Genomic DNA, 24707 nt, shown 5'->3' on the forward strand with positions numbered 1-24707 from the left:
AGTTTGACACATCTGGAATACACAATCAAAAATGTTTGGAGACCTCTGGCTAAAAAAAAGCACAAAGAGTCTTCTTACAATCAAGGAGTCATAGCTTGCCTCAAATAGAGACTGCCTGAAGCTGCACTCCAAAATGCCAAGGTCCTTGATTCTAACACAAAACCTGTAAAAAAATTCATTTTTCCAATTTTCTATTGATTTAGTTCTGCCAGGATTATTCTACAGCAATCTCCCTTCCATTCTGTTGGGTTTCCAATACTAGCTGTCCTGTTTCACAGTCTCATTTTCTAAAATTCAAATAGCATGCCCATAATACCTGCTCCTAAACCCTTTCCCTTACTTCTCTCAGTTCTGCTCTAAAACTTATTTCACCCATTGCATAAACCATCTTTCTATGTCCTATGAAGCCCTCTTCACACCCCACATCAAGCTTATTATTGTTAGATCAAGTGAGAGTGTGCACCACTTCAACTTCTATTCATTATTACTAGTTCCTCACACTGGAGCCATAGATCATAAAAGTTCTAAACCATGTCCTTTTAAATACTTGAAAATTGCTATTATGTCCCCCTCCAAGTCTTCTCTTCTTCATGCTAAACATCCCCAATTCCTTTAGCTGAATGTTACATGACATGTTCTTGAAACTCTTCACCGTGCTGGTCTCCCCTAGACACTTTCCAGATTATCTTCCTAAAATGAGATGCTCATGAATTTGTCTATAACGGGTTTATCACCTCCCTAGTCTATAACCCATGAGAGGGCAGCATAGCCTAGAGAGAAGCAGAATGGATAGCAGATAGAGCACTAGAGTTGGAATGAGAAAGAATTGAGTTTGAATCCCATCTCAAATACTTAATAGCTGTGGGACTGTTGGTAAGTTGATATAATCGTTCTCAGCCTCATTTGTAAAATGGGGATAATAATAGTATTTACCTCACAATTGGGAGGCTGAAATGAAATACTGTATGTAAAAATACTTTATATGTCTTAATGTTGGGGGCAGTTAGGTGGCTCAGTGGATAGAACACAGGCCCTGGAGTCAGGAGGACCTGAGTTCAAATCCAGCCTCAGAAACTTAACACTTACTAGCTGCGTGACCCTGGGCAAGTCACTTAACCCCAATTGCCTCACCAAAAAAAAAAAAACCAACAAAAACAAATTATAAGTCTTAATGTTAATTACTAGCAGTACTATATATTGTGACTTTATAAAAGTACTCTGACTAGATTAGCTTTTTAGATGTCATATTATATTGCTGTGATATTATCAAGATGAATTCCACTAAAGCCCCCAGATATTTTAGATGAATTACTGTCTAGTCACATATCCCTTATCTTGTAGTTACAAAATTCATTTTTTGAATGCAAGTGTAAGACTTTGTCTAGGGGCAGCTAGGTGGCGCAGTGGATAGAGCACTGGCCTTGGATTCAGGAGGACCTGAGTTCAAATCCACCCTCAGACCCTTGACACTTACTAGGTGTGTGACCCTGGGCAAGTCACTTAACCCTAACTGCCTCACCAAAAAAAAAAGGACTTTGTCTATTAAATTTCACTTCATTAGATTTGGTCCAACATTCTTGCCTGTAAAGACTATTCTGGATCCTGATTGTCATTCAACATCCCTCCCAGCTTAGATAAATGCATTATATGTGCTTTGTTCAAGCCATTGATTAAAAAACAATGTTAACAGCACAGCATTGAGCACAACTCCCTTAGGCACTCCGTTTGAAGTCTCCTTCCAAATCAAAAGCTGACATTTACCCTAAGTGATCCTTCTATGGGTCCAGCAATTCAACCATATCTCATCTAAGTGTACTATGTCTAATCATTCATACCTCTCCATCTTTTACATAGGAATAGCAAAAGAGTCTCTGCCAAATGCTTTGCCAAAATCTAGGTAAACTATACCTTACAGTAGTCCTTTGATCTACCAGCCTAGTAGTCCTGTCAAAAAAGGAAATATGATTAGTCTGGTAAGACCTGAATGAAGCCACGCTGGCACTTTATGATCAGTGATTCCCTTTTTTTTTTTTTTTTAAAAAAAGATATATACTTTATTGAAGCCATTTCTTTTTACATCACCATCACTTCCCACATTTGCAGCTTGAACCCTTCTCCTTTATGACAAAGAAAACCATCTGATAACAAAAACCTTGTCTAATAATGTATACAACATTCCTTCACAGTAGTTTCCCAAGTCTCTGTCAAGACCAGATGGTAGGCTTCTTTATTTATTCTCTGGTATTTTCATTTGTTTTTCCATTAGTCAGAGTTCAAGCCATCTTTTCATTTATATCATTATAATCATTGTTTTGGGGTGAGGTCCAGGTGAGAGGGAGAAGATGACCAATGAGAGCCCAATCTTTGGAGCATGCACAATGTTCTGACCATTGGTGATCCACACAGAGGCTTCAGTTAGCCTGCTTCTGAAAATGTGTAATGGAAAGGCCCTTTCCTTTCCTGATTCACATCATATTCAGGTATTTAATCAGTCTCTCCTTCCCACCCCCACCCCCAAATCTTTTTCATTTTCCCTGTTCTTTTGCAACCTCTCTCCAAACACTCAGTATGTCCCAGGAATGCGTCCTACCATCGTAGGTCAGGAGAGATTTTTGACTGGACCTGTTAGGATGGAAAGAAATACTACAGAACCAATGGCTTACATAGATATGCGATAAGACACAGATCAAGGAAAGAAACATTTCACTGAAAGAAAATGAAGGAGTCTCGATGAGAAAACTAGTAAAAAAAAATCTCACCTCTTTGATGTTCATAGCAGCTTGAGCCAAAGTCAATAACTTTAACTGATACATGACCCCTTTGGTACAGAACAATGTTCTCCTGGAGGGGAAATAAAAGACACATGTAACATTTCAGTAATATTCTACTCAATAGGGAAGCCTTCTGTTCTATTTTCCATATAGCCAAATCCTATCCATTTTTCAGAATAGTTCTCAGATTCATCTTTTGCAACAGGCCTTCTGCAGCTACTCCAGATCACAATTAGCTCTTCATTCTCTACAGCTCTAATGCTTTCACTATCTAGACCATTTATTTGGTCCTTAGTACCCATCACCTTGGGACAGCTAGGTGGCATGGTGCATAGAGCACTGGGCCTGAAGTCAGGAAGACTCATTTTTCTGAGTTCAAATCTAGCCTCAAACATTTACTAGCAGTGTGACCCTAGGCAAATCACTCAATTCTGTTTGCCTTTGTTTCCTCATTTGTAAAATGAGCTGGAGAAGGAAATGGCAAACCACTCTACTATCTTTGGCAAGAAAACCCCAAACAGGGTCACAAAGAGTCAGACACTATGGAAATAACTGAACAACAAAAAGCAAGCGATTTATATTGTTACTTAACTGTGTTTTGTGAATGTGAGTGTCTCGTCTTCATAACTAGATTGTAAGTTCCTAGACACTTTTTACTCCTGAAGGCACAAAGGAACCCCATAAGAATTCATGCAACATGGTATAATAGAAGAATTCATGGAGCTGGAGTCATAAGACCTATATTAGAATTGCACCTTTGCCACCTACATGACCTTGGACAAATGCTTTATTTCTCCTGTTGTCATTGTTGAAAAAAAGGTCTCTTAGAATTTTCAAATTGCTCTTTCCCACTTTGTCATTTTATAAATGTGACAGTAGAGGGCAATAAAGGCCAATAATTGGAATGAATGTTAGCCTTTTTTTACTATGGGAAAACCAACAATAAGTTTTGGGAAAAGCAAATTCTATATCTAAGATGTTGAGGGAGAGAAAGATAAAAAGAATCATGGGCAGGGAGGCATTTCTAGTGAATGTGAAGGGTAAGAGCAGAGCTACAGCACAAAAGTCCCAGCCTCCCAGTTGTGTACATTGGTAACATCTTGAAGTCATCCTTGAATCTTCACTCTCCCTCACTCAAATCCAATCAGTTGCCAAATCCTACTGATTCTAATTCCACAGCATTTCTGCCATTCATCTCTACCCATTCATGCTGTGAAAACACTCACCATGTCTCACCTGAACTATTATAATAAGTTCCTAAATTGATCTCCCTACTTCCAGTCTTCCACTTTCCGATCCATTCTCCATAGCTGTCAAAAGAATCTTCCTAAGGCACATGTATTGCCATATCATTTCCCTCCTCAAGAATCTTCAGTGTCTTCCTATTGACTCTTGGGTAATACAGACTCTTCAGTCTGACTTGATAAATAATATTTATATAGTATTTCAAGTGCAAGGTGCTTTAAATAGGTTATCTCACTTGATACAACAACCCTGAAAATCACAGGCCATTTTATAGATGAGGAAACTGAGGCAAATAGATGTTAAATTACTTGCCCAGGGGCCACATAGATAATAAAGATCTGAGGATCCAAGCTACCTTTCTAACCTCGTTTCATACTAATCATCCTCATAGTCTCTATATTCTATACAGACTGGATTATTTGTCACTTACTGTACTTGTCATCTCCTGACTGAATGCACAAGTTCCATGGCTGACATACATAACCTTCCTCATCTCTTCCTTTCAGAAACTTCTTCCCTCAAGGATCAACTCAGGTGGCACTTCCTCCATGAGACTTTCCATTGGTTTATAAAATATTAGCAATATTTAAAAATGTTATATTATCTATATTTCCCAATATATTTTTTCCCTTCCCTCCTCCGAGATAATCATCGCTCATAAAAAATTTTAAAACAAAAAGTTTAGCAAAACCAGACAAATATATCAGGCAAGTCCAACATTATATGCAATGTTTCTTAACCATATCCTCTACCTCTGCAAAGTAGGTAGGGATATGTATTTCTCTCTCTCTCTCTCTCTCTTTGCAAAAAACAGTTTAATGTTTTTGTTGTTGTTTGTTTGGGTATTTTTGTGGGGCATTGCGGGTTAAGTGACTTGCTCAGAGTCACACAGCTAGTGTCAAGTGTCTGAGGCTAGATTTGAACTCAGGTCTTCCTGAATCCAGGCCAGTGCTTTATCCACTGCACCACCTAGCTGCCAGGATATGTATTCTCATATCTCTTCTTGAAAATCAAGTTTGGTCATTATCATTTCTCAGAATTTAATTTTTATTACTTTGTTGTTTTTTCTCTTTACATTGTGCTCTTTGCTTCCTGAAATTAACTTGTATTTTATTTATCTGTGTACAGATACACACTCTTGTGTGTGTATATATATATATATGTATATACATATACATGCACACACACATATACACATAAAAAAATTTGAATATAAGTTCCTTGAGAACAGGGACTATGAATTTTTGTGTTGGTATTCCCAGCACCTAGAACATGCCTTACAAATAGTTGTTGCTTTACAATGTCTATTAAATTGAAAAGAATCATGCTTCTGACAGTGATACCAATTGATTAAAATAATAAGAGCTCACCTATTATCTAGTGCTTCAAGATTTGCAAAATTCTTTCCTTAAAGAATCATTATTTTTTTACTTTAAATTATATTTCATTTATCTCTCTATCTATCTCTCTATCTCTCTATCTATCTATTTGGTCTGGTATTGCTAGATCTCCAGATAGTTTTTCCATGGGTTATTCATGTTCCATAGATAAAATTAAAACAGCAAAAAGCGTCAACTCCTCTTTCTGTGAAGGCATACTACAAATATAAAGGTACAAAGTAATTTCCCCAGATTCTTGTTCTCCCTAATAGCCCTTAATTGTTCTCTGCTTCTATCTGTCATAATACCTATTCAGTCATGTCCAACTCTTCATAACTCCATTCAGGGTTTACTTGGTAAAGATACTGGAGTGATTTTCCATTTTTTTCTTCAGCTCATTTTACAAATGAGGAACCTAAGGCAAACAGGATTAAATGACTTGCCCAGGGTTACACAAAAGAGTCTGAGGCCAGATTTGAATTCAGGAAGATGAGTTTTATCTGCCCATCATATTTACCTCCTAGCCCATTTTGCTTTTTTCCCTAATACATGCCCTGAAGTCTTAGCTGAGACTGAATGGGCTGGGAAAATAATTAGTTGTCATTCTAGAAGGCGATTTGTAGTTATACAAGAAAAGGTGCTAATTTTTTATACCCTCTGACTCAGAGATCCAACTAATAGGTTGGACCCTGAGGATATTGATAGTAAGAAAAGACCCCCATGAGTAAAAAGTTCAGAAAAGAATTATCTGTAATAAATGCATGCCCAATAATTTGGGAGTGGCTGAAGGATTATTGTATGTGAATGTTCTAGAATACTATTGTGCCATAATGAATGATGAAGATGAAGATGATTTCAAGGAAATATGGGAAAACTTGTTTGCAGCAATTCAGAGTAAAGAGAGAAGGTTTCTATGTGCACATATATACATATGTGTGTATATGTATATAACTATAAAACATACAACAATATATTGTAAGTCAACACTGACAAAAAACCAACAACAGAACAAAGACAATGGAAAATGTTGGTCCTAAATGATTAAAGTTTAAGCATATACCCCTTTTTTCTGTCATCAGTAAGCTACAAAATGGAATTTTTCTCCTTTACTGTTCACCCACATTTACATGTCCACCCATTAGTGGAAAATAACATTTTAGCATGGTCAAAAACACACTTTAAGGCAGTTTTACTAACTCTTTTGGTGCAGTATATTTCATGGGGATTTTGAGGGTTTGGGTAGTTTTATTATGTGAAAACAAAATATATTAAGGAAAATATTAAAAGGAAAAGAGTGGTTGGGCTCTAGCCTTGATTGTTATCACAGTTTTAACAAAGTCAGGTGTCTGTTCAAATTTGGGGAAGAATGGTCAGGAAAAAGAAGAAAGGGTATGTGCAAAAGAGGTACTCACTGGTTTGAGATCACAGTGAATAATCTTCTCTACATACAGCATTTGCAAACACTTCAGAACTGAGAGTGTAAAGCGCCGAATCACAGATAGGCTGAAGCCCTGAAAGCTATTATTCTTCATCAGTTCATATAAATTGATCCTGGGGGAGAGAGAGAGAGAGAGAAAGACCAGTTTAAATGAGGAAAGTGCAGCAAAGATCTATTGGATTTTAAAAAATGTATTAATATCATTTGTTTTCTTCTCACTTTTGTTTCCAATTATATCCCCAAAGAGTTATTCCTTATAATTAAAAAAATATGTAAGAGTGAAAGCCTTGAAAACCTAGGATCTAATCACAAAAGGGAGGCAGACAAAGAGGTGGTAAAACAACTGTGAAGGAGACAGTTAAAACAGCTGATTTCTTCATGTGGTGCAAAGATCCTTTGAAAGATCAGAAAGGAAACAACAGGATTGGATGGCAGGCCATGCCTCAGAATGGCTTTTAAAAGTCAGCTCGCTAAGTCCAGGTGGGACAGTGGAGGAAGAACCCAGATCTTGATGAGATAAGCAGAAGCATGGAGATAGAGAAAGGGGTTAAGAGTGGGAGAGAAGCCAGAAGAGCTGCCACAAAGGGGTAAGGTTTCATGTGCAAGTGATATGTCAGAACAGAAGCTATGTTTCTGACCCCCCCTCGCCCTTCCTAATAACAAACCCAAGAAGGTAATCCTGTTTCTCTTTCCCCTCTAGAACTCTTTCATAATAGCCTTGAAGACATTTCCTTTAGGCATGGGAGTTGGAGATGGGTGGGAGAAGGGAGTTTGTTTACCTTTTCTTGCTTTAAATATTCATTTTCTGGGGGCAGCTAGGGGGTGCAGTAGATAAAGCACTGGCCCTGGATTCAGGAGGACATGAGTTTAAATCCAGCCTCAGACATTTGACACTAGCTGTGTGACCCCTGGGCAAGTCAATTAACCCTCATTGCCCCACAAAAACAAAACAAAATAAAACAAAACAAACAAACAAAAAATATTCACTTTCTCTTTATAAACAAGTTTTATTTACTGGAAATATAGTTAAAGGGGGTGGGGGGAGAACATCCTTAGAGAAGTGATAGAGGTAGGTCTAACACATCGGGGGTTTAGCCAGAAGTGCTTTTCCTGTCTGGAGGCTCAATATGATAAAGTGAATTAATTACAGATCCTTTGATACTAATTCCCAGAGTGGAGAAAGACCTGGGAAATTCCATCTGGTCAAAGAATCAATAGAAGGGTGACTATCAAATAGGAGTGATCAACACTGTTCATCAAATCTACCTTTTAACACTTCTACAAAAATAAAAAAGAAAAGTAGGAAAAAAGCAATTCAGCCAAATCAACACATCAGCAAAGTGTGATGCAATCTTCCAAAGACATTGGACAGTTTAAGGGAATAGAGACCCAAAGAGGTTATCTAACTTGTCCAAGGTCACACAGGTAGTAAATAATGGAGCTGAGATTTGAACCTAGATCTTTTGATGCTAAATCAAGTATTATTTCTATTACATTGAACCTCCTAGTCCTAAGGGAGATGGTTCTATGCTATGTTCTATAAGTATACCTCCTGCATTTCATCAAGTCACATGGTGCCTTCAATCTCCCAGTCCCTACCTCTAGCTAGCTAGCTATCTACCCTGGCAAAAATAGTCCAATGGTTCTTGTACACATAAGTAGATATACTTTTGAAATTATAGGGATATGGATAAGGACTACACCTACAATTTCAATGGTTTAGGAAACTCCTACATAAGGAAGCTCCTCAAAGTTGATGCCTTCTCTGCACCTTATAACCTTATAGAGTTTCGTAGAGCACTATAAATCCACCCAGGTTCAAACAAATGGCATGTCAGAGGTAGGCCTCTAGTATTTCTTTTTTTTTTAATTTTTGCAGGGCAATGAGGGTTAAGTGACTTGCCCAGGGTCACACAGCTAGTAAGTGTCAAGTGTCTGAGGCCAGATTTGAACTCAGGTACTCCTGAATCCAGGACTAGTACTTTATCTACTGCGCCACCTAGCTGCCCCCTAGTATTTCTTTCTTTAAGGCCAGCTCTATCAACTATCCTCATGGTGCCTCCCATAGTTTTTTGGTTTTTTTTAATCACTTTTTTTTTTTTAGTGAGGCAATGAGGGTTAAGTGACTTGCCCAGGGTCACACAGCTAGTAAGTGCTCCCATAGTTTTTAAGAGGTCTTTTTAAATGATTCAAACTTCTTTATTTTTAAAATTTTTTAAAATTTATTTATTTATTTATTTTTGCAGGGCAATGAGGGTTAAGTGACTTGGACCAGGTCACACAGCTAGTAAGTATCAAGTGTCTGAGGCTGGATTTGAACTCAGGTCCTCCTGAATCCAGGGCCAGTGCTTTATCCACTGCACCACCTAGCTGCCCCTCATACTTCTTAATGAAAGGAATGTAGTATATCCTTGTCACCTAACAAAGCAAACATTTCTCAAATTGACAATCTCAGTGCTTAAGGGCCCAATCAATAAAGTTTTTATAATATTCTTTATTTTTTATACCAAGTTTTGGAATCTATGCTAAACATATACATGCTGACTTTGAGATATGAAAGTGTTTTGTTCAAAGTTTTCCTAACTTCCTCTTTCATGGCTACTTGATAGCGTAGTCGTAGATGTCAAGAGGTAGTGAGAACTCAGAAGCCATCTCAGCTCACTACCCCAAGAACATGATTCCTGTCTACAGCATGAGCACTGGTCTCTAGCCTCTGCTTGAATATTTCCAGTTATTATGATATTTTTCCATCCACTTATTATTATTTTGTTATATTATTATTATATTTCTTATTATATTTCCACTCTTGGAAAGCATGGAAAATTCTGCCTTATGTTGAACTCAAATTGACTGGATAAAATTTCAGCAGAGGATTCTCTTCTACCTAATCTTAGAAGGTAGCAGACACCATAAGTACTCTAACAAAGATCTAAGAACAGTACTAGGCCAAACAGTGATCAGGAAATCTAAGGGAAAATACAGTGGGTCATTTATGCAGTCTAAGATCACATGTTTGACCTTTTGTCAAGTGACTAAGGCAGGAACCTTGGAAAGGGGTGGGCTAGAATCATTGATCCAGACCCCAGGAGCAGAACAGGTCTATAGTACTGTTGCTCTGATCATAGAGAGGGGATCAGTGCCTCAGACTGAGTACAGGGGCCATAGTGCTATCCCTCTAACTCACAAAGAGGGATTCGGAATATAGGGTCACAGTATTATCACTCTGACCTCTGAGAAAGGAACTCAGTTTTAGCTCCAGGACCTCAAAGCTGTCTTTCTGACCCAGAGACATTTGCAAACTCAGCCCCAGGAGCAGAATAATAGTGTTGGCACTGTTCTGATTTGGGAGAGGATATCTCAGACTCAGCCTAGGGACCAATACAGGCTCTCAACACTATTGCTCTGACCCAGAGAGGGGTGTCACAGACTCAGCCCCCAAGCCAAAAATAGGGGTAAGCAAAGGGTGTTGCTCTGAATCTACATAACCTTCATGCTATCTGACAGTGTCAGGGGCCAGAATATCTCTACTGAAGATCCACTCAAAACTAAGTCTACAGCTACATTACCAAGAGCCAAACCAAGATCTGCAATATGCAGATTGCAAAAGGGCAGCAATCACACCATGCACTTGGTTAGACCACTTAGAATCTGCTAAAAGTTCTCAGTTCTCTGTCTTAAGCTGCCCTTGTGATCCTTGAAAAATATAGCACATAATACCCAGAGAAGGATAGCAGGACACTAGAAAAGATAGGCTGGGACCATCAGACAAGGTCATGACAGTCCTACTAGAAGTGTGCAGATCCAGGCCCTAGCACAAAGTCCCAATCCAGAAAGACTAGAAGAATGAGTAAACAAAAAAAGATAAAGAGCTATTATGATGCCAGGGACATACCCAAGGCACAAACACTGAAGAGGAGAATAACTCCAAAACTCATACCAGTAAAGCTTCAAAGAAAGACAGTTCACTCACAAGATCAATTAGAATTTCCTGAAAGAAGTGAGGCAGGAGTTTTTTTTTATTAGAAATAGTTTAAAGAGTAATATTTTCAATGAAATGAGAGTGCTAGAGTAAATAATTAGAAAAGAAATCACAGCTATGGAGAAGAAAATTAAAAAGAAAATTAACAGTTTAACACCAGAGGTACAAAAATCTTATCCAAGAAATAGAATCCCTGAAAATTAGAATGAACCATACAGAAGTTAATGACTCCATAAGACAACAAGAAATATTTATTTCTCTATATATGCATTTATTTATTTATTTTTGTTTCCGTAAGATTTTTAGTTTCAAATTTTTCTCACTCTCCCCTGCCCAAGAAAGAGAACAATCTGATATAGGTTATATATGTACAATCACATTAAACATATTTCTGCATTAGTCATGTTGTGAAAGAAGAATCAGAGCAAAAGGGAAAAACCTCGAAAAAGAAAACAACAACAACGTAGAAACAGTATGGTTCGATCTGCATTTGGAATCCACAGTTCTTTTTTCTGGATGTGGAGAACATTTTCTATTGTGAATTCTTTGGAATTGTGACAAGAAGATATATTTAAAGCAAGCTAAAGGGAAAGTTAAGGTAGTAAATTAAAGAGCGATAGTTTAATATAACCCAGAGAGTCCAGAAGGCCTTACTGAGCTCTCACTTCAATCCCTCCTTCTACAGGTTACATCTTCAACCAAGAAAGAAGAAAACAGAAATGACAGTTACCCCAAAAGTTCAAAGGTGATGCAGAGGTGATTCCGAAAGTAGAAGAAGTCCTTCATGTGTACCACATTGTATGTGTTATCTTTATCTTTCCTTCGAAGGGCTTCTAGGATCTTCAGCTCCACAAGGGCTTGATGGTGAAATCTGAGGTATAGGGAAAGGGGAAGATAGGAAAAATGTGAGTTCCGAGTCATGTTAAAAAATCAGACTTAACAAAATCTACCTAACCAGTAGAGTGTTCCTCAGTCCCTTCCCACCAATCACAATTCTAATCCCTGTGGATGTCAGAGAGCAGGGGCAGCCTACCTTTCAAAGTCCTTCATGAGAGTGCCCTCACCTACGCTCAACCCCCTACCTGATTCTTTCTCCCAGGCAACTCTCTATTCATCTCAGGCAACCCTGCCTAAATGACCCAACATCTGCTCATTTTCTTCCCAAATGCATCTTCAACCTTATATCTAGAATGATTTTTTTTTGCCAGCCTGCCAGCTTCTCTCTCCCCACCTTCAAACAGCTCCTGAAATCTTATCTCCTTCACAAAGTCTTCCCAGTTTGAATAGAAGAGGATCAACGGCACCTCTTTGCCCCTCACCTCACCTTAGAATGTGAGTTCTACCACTACTGGAAAGAACACTGGACTGAGAGTCAGGTGTAATGTGTTCTAACCCTGGCTCTATGGCGAACTTGTTGTATAACCTTGGACAAGTCATTTGCCCTCTCTGGGCCTTGATTTCCTTATCTGTAAAAAAGAAAAATGAGAGGTTAGACTAGATGATTCTAAGGTCCCTCTTAACTCTAACACACCATAATTCTAATTTCTCCAGTTTCTACTCTCATTATAATGACTTTCTTATGAAAAATCTAGTGGACCTTTTTCCAATTCTCATCCATCTTGGCCTCTCTAGAACAGTTGATATATCTGACACCTTTCTTCTTGAAACTTTCTGCTCTTTTGGCTTCCATGACCCTCAACTCTCATGCTCTTTTACTCGTTTCCCATTTATTCCTTTTTGTGTCTCCCTAACTGGATATCCATCTTCTTCTTGACCCTTAAATAAGTATGTTGATTCTTCTCTCTCTCTCCATAATACATACATACATATATGTATGAATGCATGTATGTATATCCCTCGTACTCCAAATGCAAATTTCCATCTGTATTAGACATCATCACCTGTAAGTACTACCAAGACATCACACTTAATACATACATCTAAAACTAAGCTCCTCCTATTATTCTCTAAATTTATTCCTGCCCCTTCTGTGTTTCTGCTAATATGATCGCTATTTTGGGGGTCACCTAGGCTAGGAGAACCTCAGAGTTCTTTGCGTCCACATCCAGTCAATTTTATCAAGTCAATCTTTCCTCTAAAATCCCCTTCACCTCCATCTATCTCTTACTTCACACTCCCCCTGCCAACACTCTGAATTCATACTTTCACCACCTCTTACCTAAAATGTTTTAAACAGATTCCTAACAAATCTCCCTGCCTACAGTCTCTCCTCTTTCTAATCCATCCTTCCCACTGATGCCCAGGAAATTTTCCTAATATGCCATTCTGATCATGATTATTTCTTAAGATGCCATTCTAAGCTTGATTATCAAAAATCTCCCTACTGCCATGTCATCTCCCTATTCATTCTGGCATTCAAAAACTTTCATAATCTGTGTCCAATTCCCATTACCAGACTTCTTATACTATCCTCCTCCATTACACGTACTACATTATTCCAGGCAATATAGGCTACCATCTTCTTTCTGGTACAGTGGAAAGAATTCTTGATTGAGAGTCATAGCACCTGGGTTCAAATTCTAGCTTTACCACTTGCTGCCTATGTGACTTTGTATAAGTTATTGGGCCTTTTTTTTTTCTCTCTTTAAAATGAGGTTGAACTGGATGATCTCCAAGTTTCCTTCTGGTTCTCTATGATCCCATGATTCCTATGGTTTTGCTCATCTATCCCTACAACGGATGTGCTATTCACCCACCCAATCTCCAGTCTCCATTCTTTGAAGTCTTCCCTGATCCTTTGGGTGAAAGTGATCCTTCCTGCCTCAGGTTTCTCATAGCACTTTTCCTGGACTTCTCCTTTACACTTATCTCAATCTCTTGTTTAAAACTTTGTTTTTCATGTCTTTCCCACTAATTAGACTATAAATTGCTTGAGAGTAGGTCTTGAGTTACATCTTCAATACCTTGAAAAGAGTAGGCACTTAATAAATAGTTAAGGAAATCACATGAGAAGCCTTTATATTATTTATAGCTTTAAGGATAAAAACTAATTAAATTTAATGAACATTTATTAAGTACCTACTATACTATATACAGGGAGAATAAGACAAATTGTCTATATATTGATGGTCCATTCTGAATCTACTGTCTTGATATCTTATACAAGTTAGTCTATATTCTAATATAAATTACTAAAGGAGAAGGTCTGTGTCTACATAGTTCTTTTTGTAGAGTTCCTAGCACAGTGGGGAAAATGGGGGGAAAGGGAAAGAAGAAAATAGAATGAGATATAGGAACTAGGGAATGAGGAGGAGGGAGGAAAAACAAGACAGAATATAAAGTAGATAATGTTCCATAGAAACAATGAGAAAATTTTTTTTAAGAATTGTAAAAGGAGGGGGCAGCTAGGTGGCTCAGTGGATAGAGCACCGGCCCTGGATTCAGGAGGACCTGAGTTCAAATCCGACCTCAGACACTTGACACTTACTAGCTGTGTGACCCTGAGCAAGTCATTTAACCCTCATTGCCCTGTCAAAAAAAAAAAAAAGAATTGTAAAGGGAGTAAGGAAGTGGGAAAAGGCTAGAGAGGAAGAAGGGGGAAAAGGAAAGGGTCAGGAAAAGTGTAATTAAAAAGAATAATAAAGAGTAATAATAATGTCAGTAATAGACAGTAATAAAAAATTGCTTCCAGGTCATATTATTGACAGGATGAAGGACTAGTTATTTTCTCTAGTACCTACTAACTTTCAAAATAGCCTCCCAGAAAGGATATGTCAAATACTGAACAACTATAAGCTGCTTCCAATGGACAAGGAAGAAAGAAGCTCAACAAAGGTTAACAACCTTATTGATTAACAGTAGACAATTCTTAACTCATTAACTTCGTTCCCCCTTGTCCTTCTCTGCCAACATCCATACTTCAACAGGACATAAAAACTGACCCATAGTTTTATGCTTTAGAATTTACTTAGATTTCCCTCCAGCTTCAGCCCCTGCCAAGGATCCCATCCCTACTCTTCCCCCAGAATCCTGTTCAACAAACATCAGAACTCAACTCTGCTCAATCACCACGCAAGTACAGAGGTTGGAAGAAAGAAGGAGGAAGAAGAGGAGAAGAGGAGTATGCTTTTTTCCTTTCCAATAGTCCCTAGGTTAGGAAACCCAAATATAGCAAAAACTCTATCTGGAACACCCCCTCTATTTTCCATTGTCTGCAAAAAGCAGCAGGTGTTGACTCAACATGGAGAACTAAATAGAAGATGCAAAAAGAAGAGAAGCAAAAGGCAATAATGGTAGAAAAAACAAATGATCTCTATACAAGCAAAACACACTGTTTTCAGACAAGGTATGTAGACACAGCTCAAAGATCACAGATCTAGAAAAACATTGCAAGACAAAAACCCACAACATCATGATCTAAGAAAGAATATAAGTATACTGCCCCAAACTTCTGAATATAGAAAATAAAGTAACAACTATGAGGATCCATAGATTGCCTCCAGAAAAAAAAAAAGCCCCATATAGTTCTTTTTTTCTTTTTTAAAAAGTATTTTATTATTTTCCAGTTACATGTAAGGATAGTTTTTAACAGTTGTTTTCATAGGATTTTTAGTCCAAATTTTTCTCCCACCAAGATGGAAAGCATTCTGATATATGCTATACCCATATAGTTCTTTTGCTTAACCTTTTTTTTTGCAGGACAATGAGGGTTGAGTGACTTGCCCAGGGTCACATAGCTAGTAAGTGTCAAAGGCCAGATTTGAACTCAGGTCCTCCTGAATCCAGGGCCAGTGCTTTATCTACTGTACCACCTAGCTGCCTATACCCATATAGCTCTAATTCCAAAATACACAGAGGACATATTTAAGAATTTCAATTGCCAAAAAAAATTCTTCAAGGAGGCAAGAACTTAAACTATAAAGGGAAGAAAATTAGAATAACATAAGACTATTCCTCACTGACTAAAATCTACAGGAGAGAATAGAATATTATATTCTCAAAAGCAAAGGAGTTCAAGATACAACCTAAAATGACATACTTTGAAAATCTGAACCTAATTATAAATTTTAAAAGATGGACATTTGATAAAAGAAAAGCAGTTGAAGCATAAGAGAGAGAGAGAGACAGACCAACAGACAGACAGAGAGACAGAGACAGAGTAAAGTAAAATGAGGGAAAGGGAGAAAACAGGTAGTAGAGGGAGGAAGAGGAGAACTTAGGAGAAAGTACAGGGGGACTGGTGGGCAAAAGAAATGAAAAAGGATAGAGAAGAAAGAAAAAAGGGAAGGAGAAAGAAGGAAGATGACCAAGAGAAGTGACCAAAATGAGAAGGTCATGTCTCTATGGTTAGGATAGTCTACAGGGCAGTACCTCTTCTTGTTTCTGATGATTTTCAGAGCCACCAACTCATTATTTTTGTGATCCAAACACTTGGCCACCTGCCCAAAGGATCCCTTGCCAATCATCTCCAGGACCTCATAGCGATAGGCAATGTGATCATGCAGGACCTGTTGAAGCCATACCATACATAGTTATGGGTAAAGGATCAAGAATGATAGACTTTGGGGCGGCTAGGTGGTGCAGTAGATAAAGCACCGGCCCTGGATTCAGGAGTTCCTGAGTTCAAATCCGGCTTCAGACACTTGACACTTACTAGCTGTGTGACCTTGGGCAAGTCACTTAACCCCCACTGCCCCGCAAAAAACAAAAAACAAAAACAAAGAATGATAGACTTTGGGGGAGCTAGGTGGCACAGTGGATAGAGCACTGGCCCTGGAGTCAGGAAGACCTGAGTTCAAATATGGTCTCAGACACTTGACACGTACTAGCTGTGTGACCCTGGGCAAGTCACTTAACCCCAATTGCCTCACTCAAAAAACCAACAAAAAAAAAAATGCAGGAAGAATGATAGACTTCCCCAGAGAAAGTCTTGCTCTGAAGCTGTCCTGTGGAACTGTTAACTAAAACACTAGGCTCTGTTGTTATTATCTTCTATTATTCTTCTCTAGGATCAGAGAGGCACCCAAAGAGATCATCTTGGTTCTTAGGTTAATGAGCAAAGCTAAGCAGCCTTGTTATCTCAACCCCACTATTGTTAGAAAAAGTGGGACTACTCCACAAAGGACACAAAGCAATATCTAGGCTCCTAGACAGTTTCCTGGTGTTTAGGCTACTAGTGCTATCTCCCAACTTTATAAAAGCCTAAAAAGTATAGATTCTCCCACAGGCTACAAGGTAAATGTTCCATTCTGCCATGAAATTATGAAGTTCTGAGTATATATGGGACAGGAAAAATCCTACAGTTCTGACTTTAGGAGGCAAGTAAGAAAGCATTTATGCTCTAATACTGGGTCAGCCACTAACAACAACCTATGTGAGCCATTTTATTTATATAATAGGTATGCGTATTTAAATATAAGAAACAATATTATATATAAAAAATATCAGTATATCAACATTCAGGGTATCCTAAAAGTCTTAAAAACTTAAATGCACAAAGACTTTTGGGACATCCTGTATATTGATAATTCTATTTCAGTATAGTTTGTAATCTGGCATATTTTTATATTTTATTTTATGCACTTAAAAGCATTTTTGTGAGTCTATAGGCTTCACCAAACTACCAAAGAGGCTCCTAACACATCCAAAATTTTAAGAACCCCTGGTCTAGAGGGAAGGGTTTTTTGCCCTGGGCATTTAGAATTCTGGGCAAAGATAGGAATCTGGGTTGTGAATCCCTGAACCTATAATATTATATTTCCTTTCGTGCCTCTCTAGTGTATTTATTCATGTGTATTTTAGTGCACTAATGTTCTGAGTGCCTTTTCAGAACTTAGAAGTAACACCAAGGTCTCCAAGGATATTAGTGCCACTGATGGATCAAATTAAATTGAAAAGGCTTTTCTAATACAGGCCTATTGACAAGCTGAATGTCTGTCATCTGAGGACCAGAGCTAAGCTAAGTTCCTAGACCCTTGTCATCTAAGGTTGTCTCTAAGGTGACAGCCACAGCAATTCTCAAAGACCAGCTAACAAGATGTGGAAGGGTCAGGTTCATGTCAGTGGACAGAGGAGTCAAACTATCCAAAGAGATCCTTGAATTACAATAATCTGTGTCTTATCCTCCCACTAGACTTAAAACTCTAAATGAGCACAGAATATATCTTTGCTAAATCTTTTATTTCCTTCAGTATCTAGCACAACAATCTGCAAACCACATACCACAGATAAATAGTTGCTGAATTGAGATGATTTTTTTTTTCAATGGAGTTACTGGATTCCACAAGAAACTGACCCACATTCATGGAAAAACTTCAGTGCTGTTACCCCAAATACTCAGCTAAGAAAAAAAATGCATTTGGCTTAGTAATTTACATGTGACTTGCCTATTATTTATACCTAAACAGAAAGATCCTCATCTCAAATTTTGGTTTAAGCCCTTCAGTGCCTCTCTCAAGTGAAGCTAATACTACAACTTGTTTTTCTCACCCCTCTCCCCATAGTCCTATAATTAGAATGACATCTTTTCACTTGAAAAAATGTTGTTGTTGTTTTGAGGTCAGGAGTTGTTTCAGTTTTGTCTTTCTCTTGCATCTAATGAGTGTTTAATAAATACTTTTTGGGGGATTGATTGAGCATATTTTCCAAAACTAAAATGAGAACCTTTGGTCTAATGAAAAACAAAAATTCCTTTTGCAAAACCTAATAAAAACTTCTCTTTCTTTTCTCAAAATCGGGACTGCACCAGAAAATCTACCACATCACAGTCACTGTACCAACAGACTTCACCTCCTTCCTTCCTGGGGTGAAGCTGTCCCCACTCATCCAACCAACCCCTTCTGCCTCTGCAAAGGACACCATTCACCTTTATGTAGGAGCCATGTTCGTCATCAAAGCTTGTCTTGCTGTGTTTTTCAGGAAGCACATCTAATTTCTGGGCCTCAAGTCCAAGGAACCACAGTTCTGTATAGCCCAGGACTTCATTTCGTTCATACACAGACAGTTGGTTCTTAAAATATTTTAGGGCTTCTGTGTGAGAAACAAGGGCAAGAATTAAGTTTGTAGTTGATTCCAAAGAATGTTCCCACCAAACTGACCATGAACTGCATCCCGGTTAAAGTATAGTAGATTCTTTTTAAAAAAATTTTTTATTTAAAAAAAATTTATTTGGAATTAAGTCTTTCAGAGTTGTCTTGGATCATTTAATTGCTGAAAACAACCAAGACATTCACAGCAGATCATACAATATTGCTGTTACTTTGTATTTGACTTTGCATCACCTCATGTAAGTCTTTCCAGGTTTTTCTGATATCATTCTGTTCATCATTTCTTCCAGCACAACAGTGTTCTATCATAATCTCATCCCATAATTTGTTCAGCCATTCCCCAGTTGATGGGAATCTCCCAAATTTCGAATTCAACTGTTTTTTAATCTCTTTTAGGATATGAACCTAGTAGTGGTATAATTAGGTTGAAGAGTATGCATGGTTCTAGAGCCCTCTAGCTATAGTTCCAAATTGCTCTACAGGATGTTTTAATCAGTTTACAACTTTACCAAAGTGTATTAATGTCTCATTTTCCCCATATCCCCAAGTAGAGTGAATTTTTAATGTGCTCCCAGTAGATCACAAAACCCCCAAAGCAAATCCTGCTTTTGAAAATGCTGTCTCATTATTTTTTCACATTCAGCTCTCAATATCATCTAATATTCAGCTTAAGAATGTTCACATGAATCACTATTTTTTATGATTTCATTCATACTTCTGTGGTGACAATCTCCTTATTGGTTTTTATTCTATTATACAATCATTCTATATACCACCATCAGATGAATCATGAAGAACCCAGTATCAAAATGACTAATATAGTAATGTTTTTACATAATTGCACATGTATAACCCATATTTGATTGCTTACTGCCTCAGGGATGGGGGAAGGAAAGGAGGGAAGGAGGAATAAAATTTGGAACCCAAAACTATAAAATAAAAATGTTTATTTTAAAAAAACAAATCAAATCAAACCAAACCAAAAAAGAAAAAAAGGGGAAAAAAGAACTCAGTACCAAAGAGAATTATGGAACCAGGTAATCAGAAGATCACTTACTACCTGGGTCACTCAATAAATGAGGCAGCATACTTTAATGGAAGGAGTGTTGGATTTGGAGTCAAAGAACCTGATTTTAAAACTCTGCTAATTAAAATAATAATAATAACTAGCATTTATATAACTTTAAGGTTTTCCAAGTGCCTTACACATATATTAACTCATTTGAAGTTTGCAATCCTGGGAGATAGGTGCCATTATTAATCTTATTTTACAAATGAGGAAACTGAGGCAGGCAGTGATTAAGGAATTTGCTCAGGGTTACATAGCTAGTAGGTGACTAAGGCTAGATTTGAACTCTGGTCTTTTTTACTCCAGGTCTAGTACTTTATCCACTATGCCACATTGACCTGTGTAAAGCTGAGGTCATCAAACTGTCTGGGCTTCAGTTTCTTCATCTAAAATATAAAGGTGTTGGACTGGATAAACTGTGAGCACTCTCCCAGCTCTAAAATCCAGGGTCTTTAAGACTTTTAAATTTAAGCCTCCTGATTCTTCCTCTATCAAACTTTCCACTAAATAATAGATGCCTCACAGAAATGTAGTGCTGCCTTATCATTGTTAAGAATTAGAACTAGACAAGACTTCCAAGTTCATTTAGTTCAAAGATTCTTAACCTGGGATCCATGGGCCTTCACATGGTCTACAGATAGATTTCATGGGGTATGTGAATTTGGATAAGAAAAAAAAAAGTTACATCTTTATTTTCACTAACCTCTAATGAAATTTAGCATATGCTTCGATTATTTTAAAATAGTAATCTGAGGTCTGTAGACTTCACTAGACTGCCAAAAAAAACATCAATGATACAAAAATGGTTAGGAACCTCAGATCCAATCCCCCTATTTTACAGATAAGGAAAAAGAGGTTCAGGAAAGGGGAAGGGACTTATCCAAAACTATACAAAGCAATTGGTGGCAGAGCCAAGATTTAAACCAAGTCATCTGACACCAAATACTCTTTATTTTTTACCATGCTGTCCTCATTTCAAGAGACTGGGGGGTAGCTAGGTGGTGCAGTGGATAAAGCACTGGCCTTGGATTCAGGAGGACCTGAATTCAAATCCAGGCTCAGACGCTTGACACTTACCAGCTGTGTGACCTTGGGGCAAGTCACTTAACCCTCATTTCCCCACAAAAATTTTAAAAAGAGAGAGACTATTGTGTATAATCACTACTCAAGGTTTGCAGAATACATTGCTCACAGTGATTCTTATGAAGTGGATAGTTCAAACATCTTGATGTACTGCCTAATGGCAGGTAGGTGGTAGGTACGGTGGATGGAGTGCTGGGCCTGAAGTCAAAAAGACTCATCTTCCTAGTTCAAATCTGGCCTTGGACACTTACTAGCTGTGTGACCCTGGGAAAGTCACTTAACTCTGTTTGCCTGTTTCTTATCTGTAAAGGATATGACAAACCACTCTAGTATTTCTGCCAAGAAAACCCCAAATGGGTCATGAAGAGTCTGAAACGACTGAACAACATTAGATAAATCTTTTATACCATCCCCAAATCCCCTATTATCTAGCACAGCACTAGGCTACAATAGCCTCCCTCAAATAACTGATTGATTAATTGATTGATTATAGTTCCTCAGAAAGTATTTTTGGGCTAATAAATTAGTTCATAAAACAATTAAATAACTCTATTTTTGCTTTTGTTGTTCCCCTAGAAACCTGTAGCTCAGTAGGAGATTGTCTTAAACCTCCACTAAAAAGAGCATAAGCCAGGAAAATTGGCATCACTTTGGGAGGTATTGCCTTACATTCCCTACCTGGAACAGGAAGCTAATGAGCATGGAGAAAGTGGAGAACGTAACTGTCCAGCTTTACTTAGACTCAGGTATTGGCAGTACAGTTTTATTTACTTACTTGGAACTGAGAGCCGTGTAATTTTTTTTTTTTAATTTTGGACTGGACTTGTGATTTCATCAGTGTAGGGAATTCCCAAGGGGTAGGGAGAATCCTCTCTACCAGTACAGACCAGAATATGCTCAGCAAGTTATTTTTAGAGAATTACTAGAGGAGGCAACTAGGTGATGCAGTGGATAAAGCACCGGCCCTGGATTCAGCAGGACCTGAGTTCAAATCTGGCCTCAGACACTTGACACTTAATAGCTGTGTGACCCTGGGCAAGTCACTTAACCCTCATTGCCCTGTCCCCCCCAAAAAAAAATTACTAGAGAGTAACAAGATATTAAATGACTTGTCTGGGGTCATAAAAGTCATAAATGTCAGAGGCAGGATTTGAACCCAGATCTTCCTGACTCTCATATGTAATAATAGCTTAAGTTTATACAGTATCTTATGGCATCTGATAAGATTAGGAGCAGAGAATGCACTTGTTATTTCATGGTGTAAGAAATTCATGGAAACAAGATACCTAGATACAAGGTATACCAGCTGGGAAGACAAACTAGGTATCCATCCAGCAATCTAAAAACAGTGATCTGAGTTCAAATTCTCAGTCCCTAAGCGCAAATATTGTAAATAACAATAGCTTGTATTTGTATAGCAATTTACATTTTCTTTACAACCTTGTAAATCAGACAGTATAATTTTTTTATAACTGAGGGTCAGAAAGGGTAAACAGATTGTCCACAATAATACAGTAGATAAGTAGAGCAACCAGGATTCAAACATAGGTCATGTAACTACAAATCCAGTGATTTTTACCCCCATTATATTACACATATACACACACGCACACACACACACACACACACACACACATGCACACGCACACGTGCACGCGCACGTGCACACACGCACACACACCCCTTTCAAGGATACCTAAAAACCAAAGAGATCCCTAATGGAAAAAGAAAGGGACTCATAAAAGACTGGTGATATTTGGGGCAGTGAATATCAGTGATCACAACTGATAAACTGCACATTAGCAGAGATGGGAGAGTCAGGTAATAGAAATGACTCGTAGAAACAGAGCCTTAGGGCTCATGGCAAAAATCGAGCTGGCCTACTGAGTCTCACTAAGGGTTTGGCCATCAATGGATTCCTTGTTGGCCATCCTATATATAAACTTAACTTATAAATCTTAAAACTTCACTTTCCTTTCTTTCCCTCCTCCACCTCTCTCTCTCTCTCTCTCTCTCTCTCTCTCTCTCTCTCTCTCTCTCTCTCTCTCTCTCTCTCTTTCTCTCTCCTCTCTCTCCTCTCTCTTCTCTCTCTCCTCTCTCTCTCTCTTCTCTCTCTCACGTCCGTCGCACACATACAGACAACACACACACATGCACACACCCTCCTGAGAGGTTATACCTGATGCTGTCAGAGGCCACTTGTGGGGTACCATGCTCTCCTCTGACTTGAAGGTTTGACTTTGGATGCTGAGGCTGGGTGAAGTCTTGAGCTCCTGGTTATGGCGTTGGTTATCCTGACCAGAGAAAAAGATTTGCTTTAAAGGACATCCCCACCCCCAATCCTCAGGGCCCACATCTAATCACAATCTCTCTCTTGTCCTTGCCAAGAATATACCCAACCAACTTACCTAGAATCTTTTCCTTTCCCTTTCCTGACTTTGGACTAATTTTATTGTTCACTTTTTAAATCATTTTAAAATGATTGATATAGAAGGAAAATCCATTTAAGTTTTATTTATATTATTGTGGATGATAAAATTTTAACCCCAGGGAAATTTTAGCTTGTCAACAACTAGAATGAATTCCTCAGAGGAAAGCCAAATAAATATTATGTAGAAGACAATATGATGGAGTAAAAAGAACACCAGACTGAAAGACAGAAAACATATTTGAACTTTCTCTCTTAACTATCTTTGTGACGTTAGACAAGTCATTTATGCTCTTCAGGCCTCAGTTTCATCTGGAAAAAAAAAATCTTTAAGGTTGTACTACATGACTTCTAAATTTCAAAGGATGATTTTCCTTCCTGCTCCAAATTCTATAATAATCAAAATATGATTCAGGAAAATATGCTACCGAAAAATGTATCTACTTATAGCACCAAGGCATGTCCTCAAGGTGTTTTGTGTACAATGTGTTTACTTTTGCTCTAGTTATACAGCATATGCTAAAAATTCAAAGCAAAGGCATTTAATCATATTATGTGGAGGAAAAAAGGCACAATAAAAGCATTCCCTCATAAATCCAGGACATGCTTTCCCATGAATACCCACACAATCATTGTGATTAGAAGGGCAGACACACAGAGAACAAGTATAGCCAGGAAATGCTACTAGAGGGTATTTCATGTCTTCGAAGCTGTAAGACCACTCATATGTTCTGGTGACCTTATTGAACAATTCTGATGATGTTGAGTGACTCTGACTAGGTCTGTTCTCCCCTAGGTGTGGCATCCTTGCTGGACCTAATGGTCCTTTGACTGCCTCTAATGACTGCTGGAGATAATCTTGGCTTGATAAATAGACCAATAGAAACAAACACACAAATAAGCCACTCCACAGGTCTCTTTATGCATTGAGTCTTAGAACAGCTTCTGGACTTAACTCTTCAGAGACACTAGTCTCTAGGAAAAGCCCATGGCAGAATCTTCCTAGCCTAAGCAGAAATCTATTCTTTTGGGCCTTTATCTGGGTGGAGACCCCAGGCCCCTGTTAAAGAAAATAATATAAGTAAGGGATAGATGCTCCCTGAAGGAAAGCTAAGGTAAGGAAGAAAAATCATTTTTCCCCACCCACCTATTCCATGTCCCGGTTTTTTGCCTTGCAAATCTATCAGCAGCAAGCCTCGTCAATGTATTTCTGGGTTTCCAATGAATCATAGAAGTTTAGAGCCAGAAGGACCTCAAAGATCAGCAATCTCAATATCCTCATTTTACAGATAAGGAAATGGAGGCCCAG

At 38.1% G+C, this 24707-nt stretch overlaps 1 protein-coding gene across 1 annotated transcript in view; it reads right to left on the minus strand.

Moving 5' to 3' along the window:
- DYRK4 (dual specificity tyrosine phosphorylation regulated kinase 4) overlaps positions 1–24707 on the minus strand; it is a 73509-nt gene that overhangs the window by 15437 nt on the left and 33365 nt on the right. Inside the window, exons 8-13 of the mRNA XM_043968304.1 lie at positions 23150–23264; positions 18638–18801; positions 16144–16280; positions 11543–11683; positions 6808–6946; positions 2760–2841 (exon numbers count right to left, since the gene is read on the minus strand). Coding sequence (XP_043824239.1) covers positions 2760–2841; positions 6808–6946; positions 11543–11683; positions 16144–16280; positions 18638–18801; positions 23150–23264 — 778 coding nt within the window. The remainder of the gene's footprint in view (positions 1–2759; positions 2842–6807; positions 6947–11542; positions 11684–16143; positions 16281–18637; positions 18802–23149; positions 23265–24707) is intronic.

Source organism: Dromiciops gliroides, chromosome 5 (assembly GCF_019393635.1).
Source record: "Dromiciops gliroides isolate mDroGli1 chromosome 5, mDroGli1.pri, whole genome shotgun sequence".
Taxonomy (NCBI): Eukaryota; Metazoa; Chordata; class Mammalia; order Microbiotheria; family Microbiotheriidae; genus Dromiciops; species Dromiciops gliroides.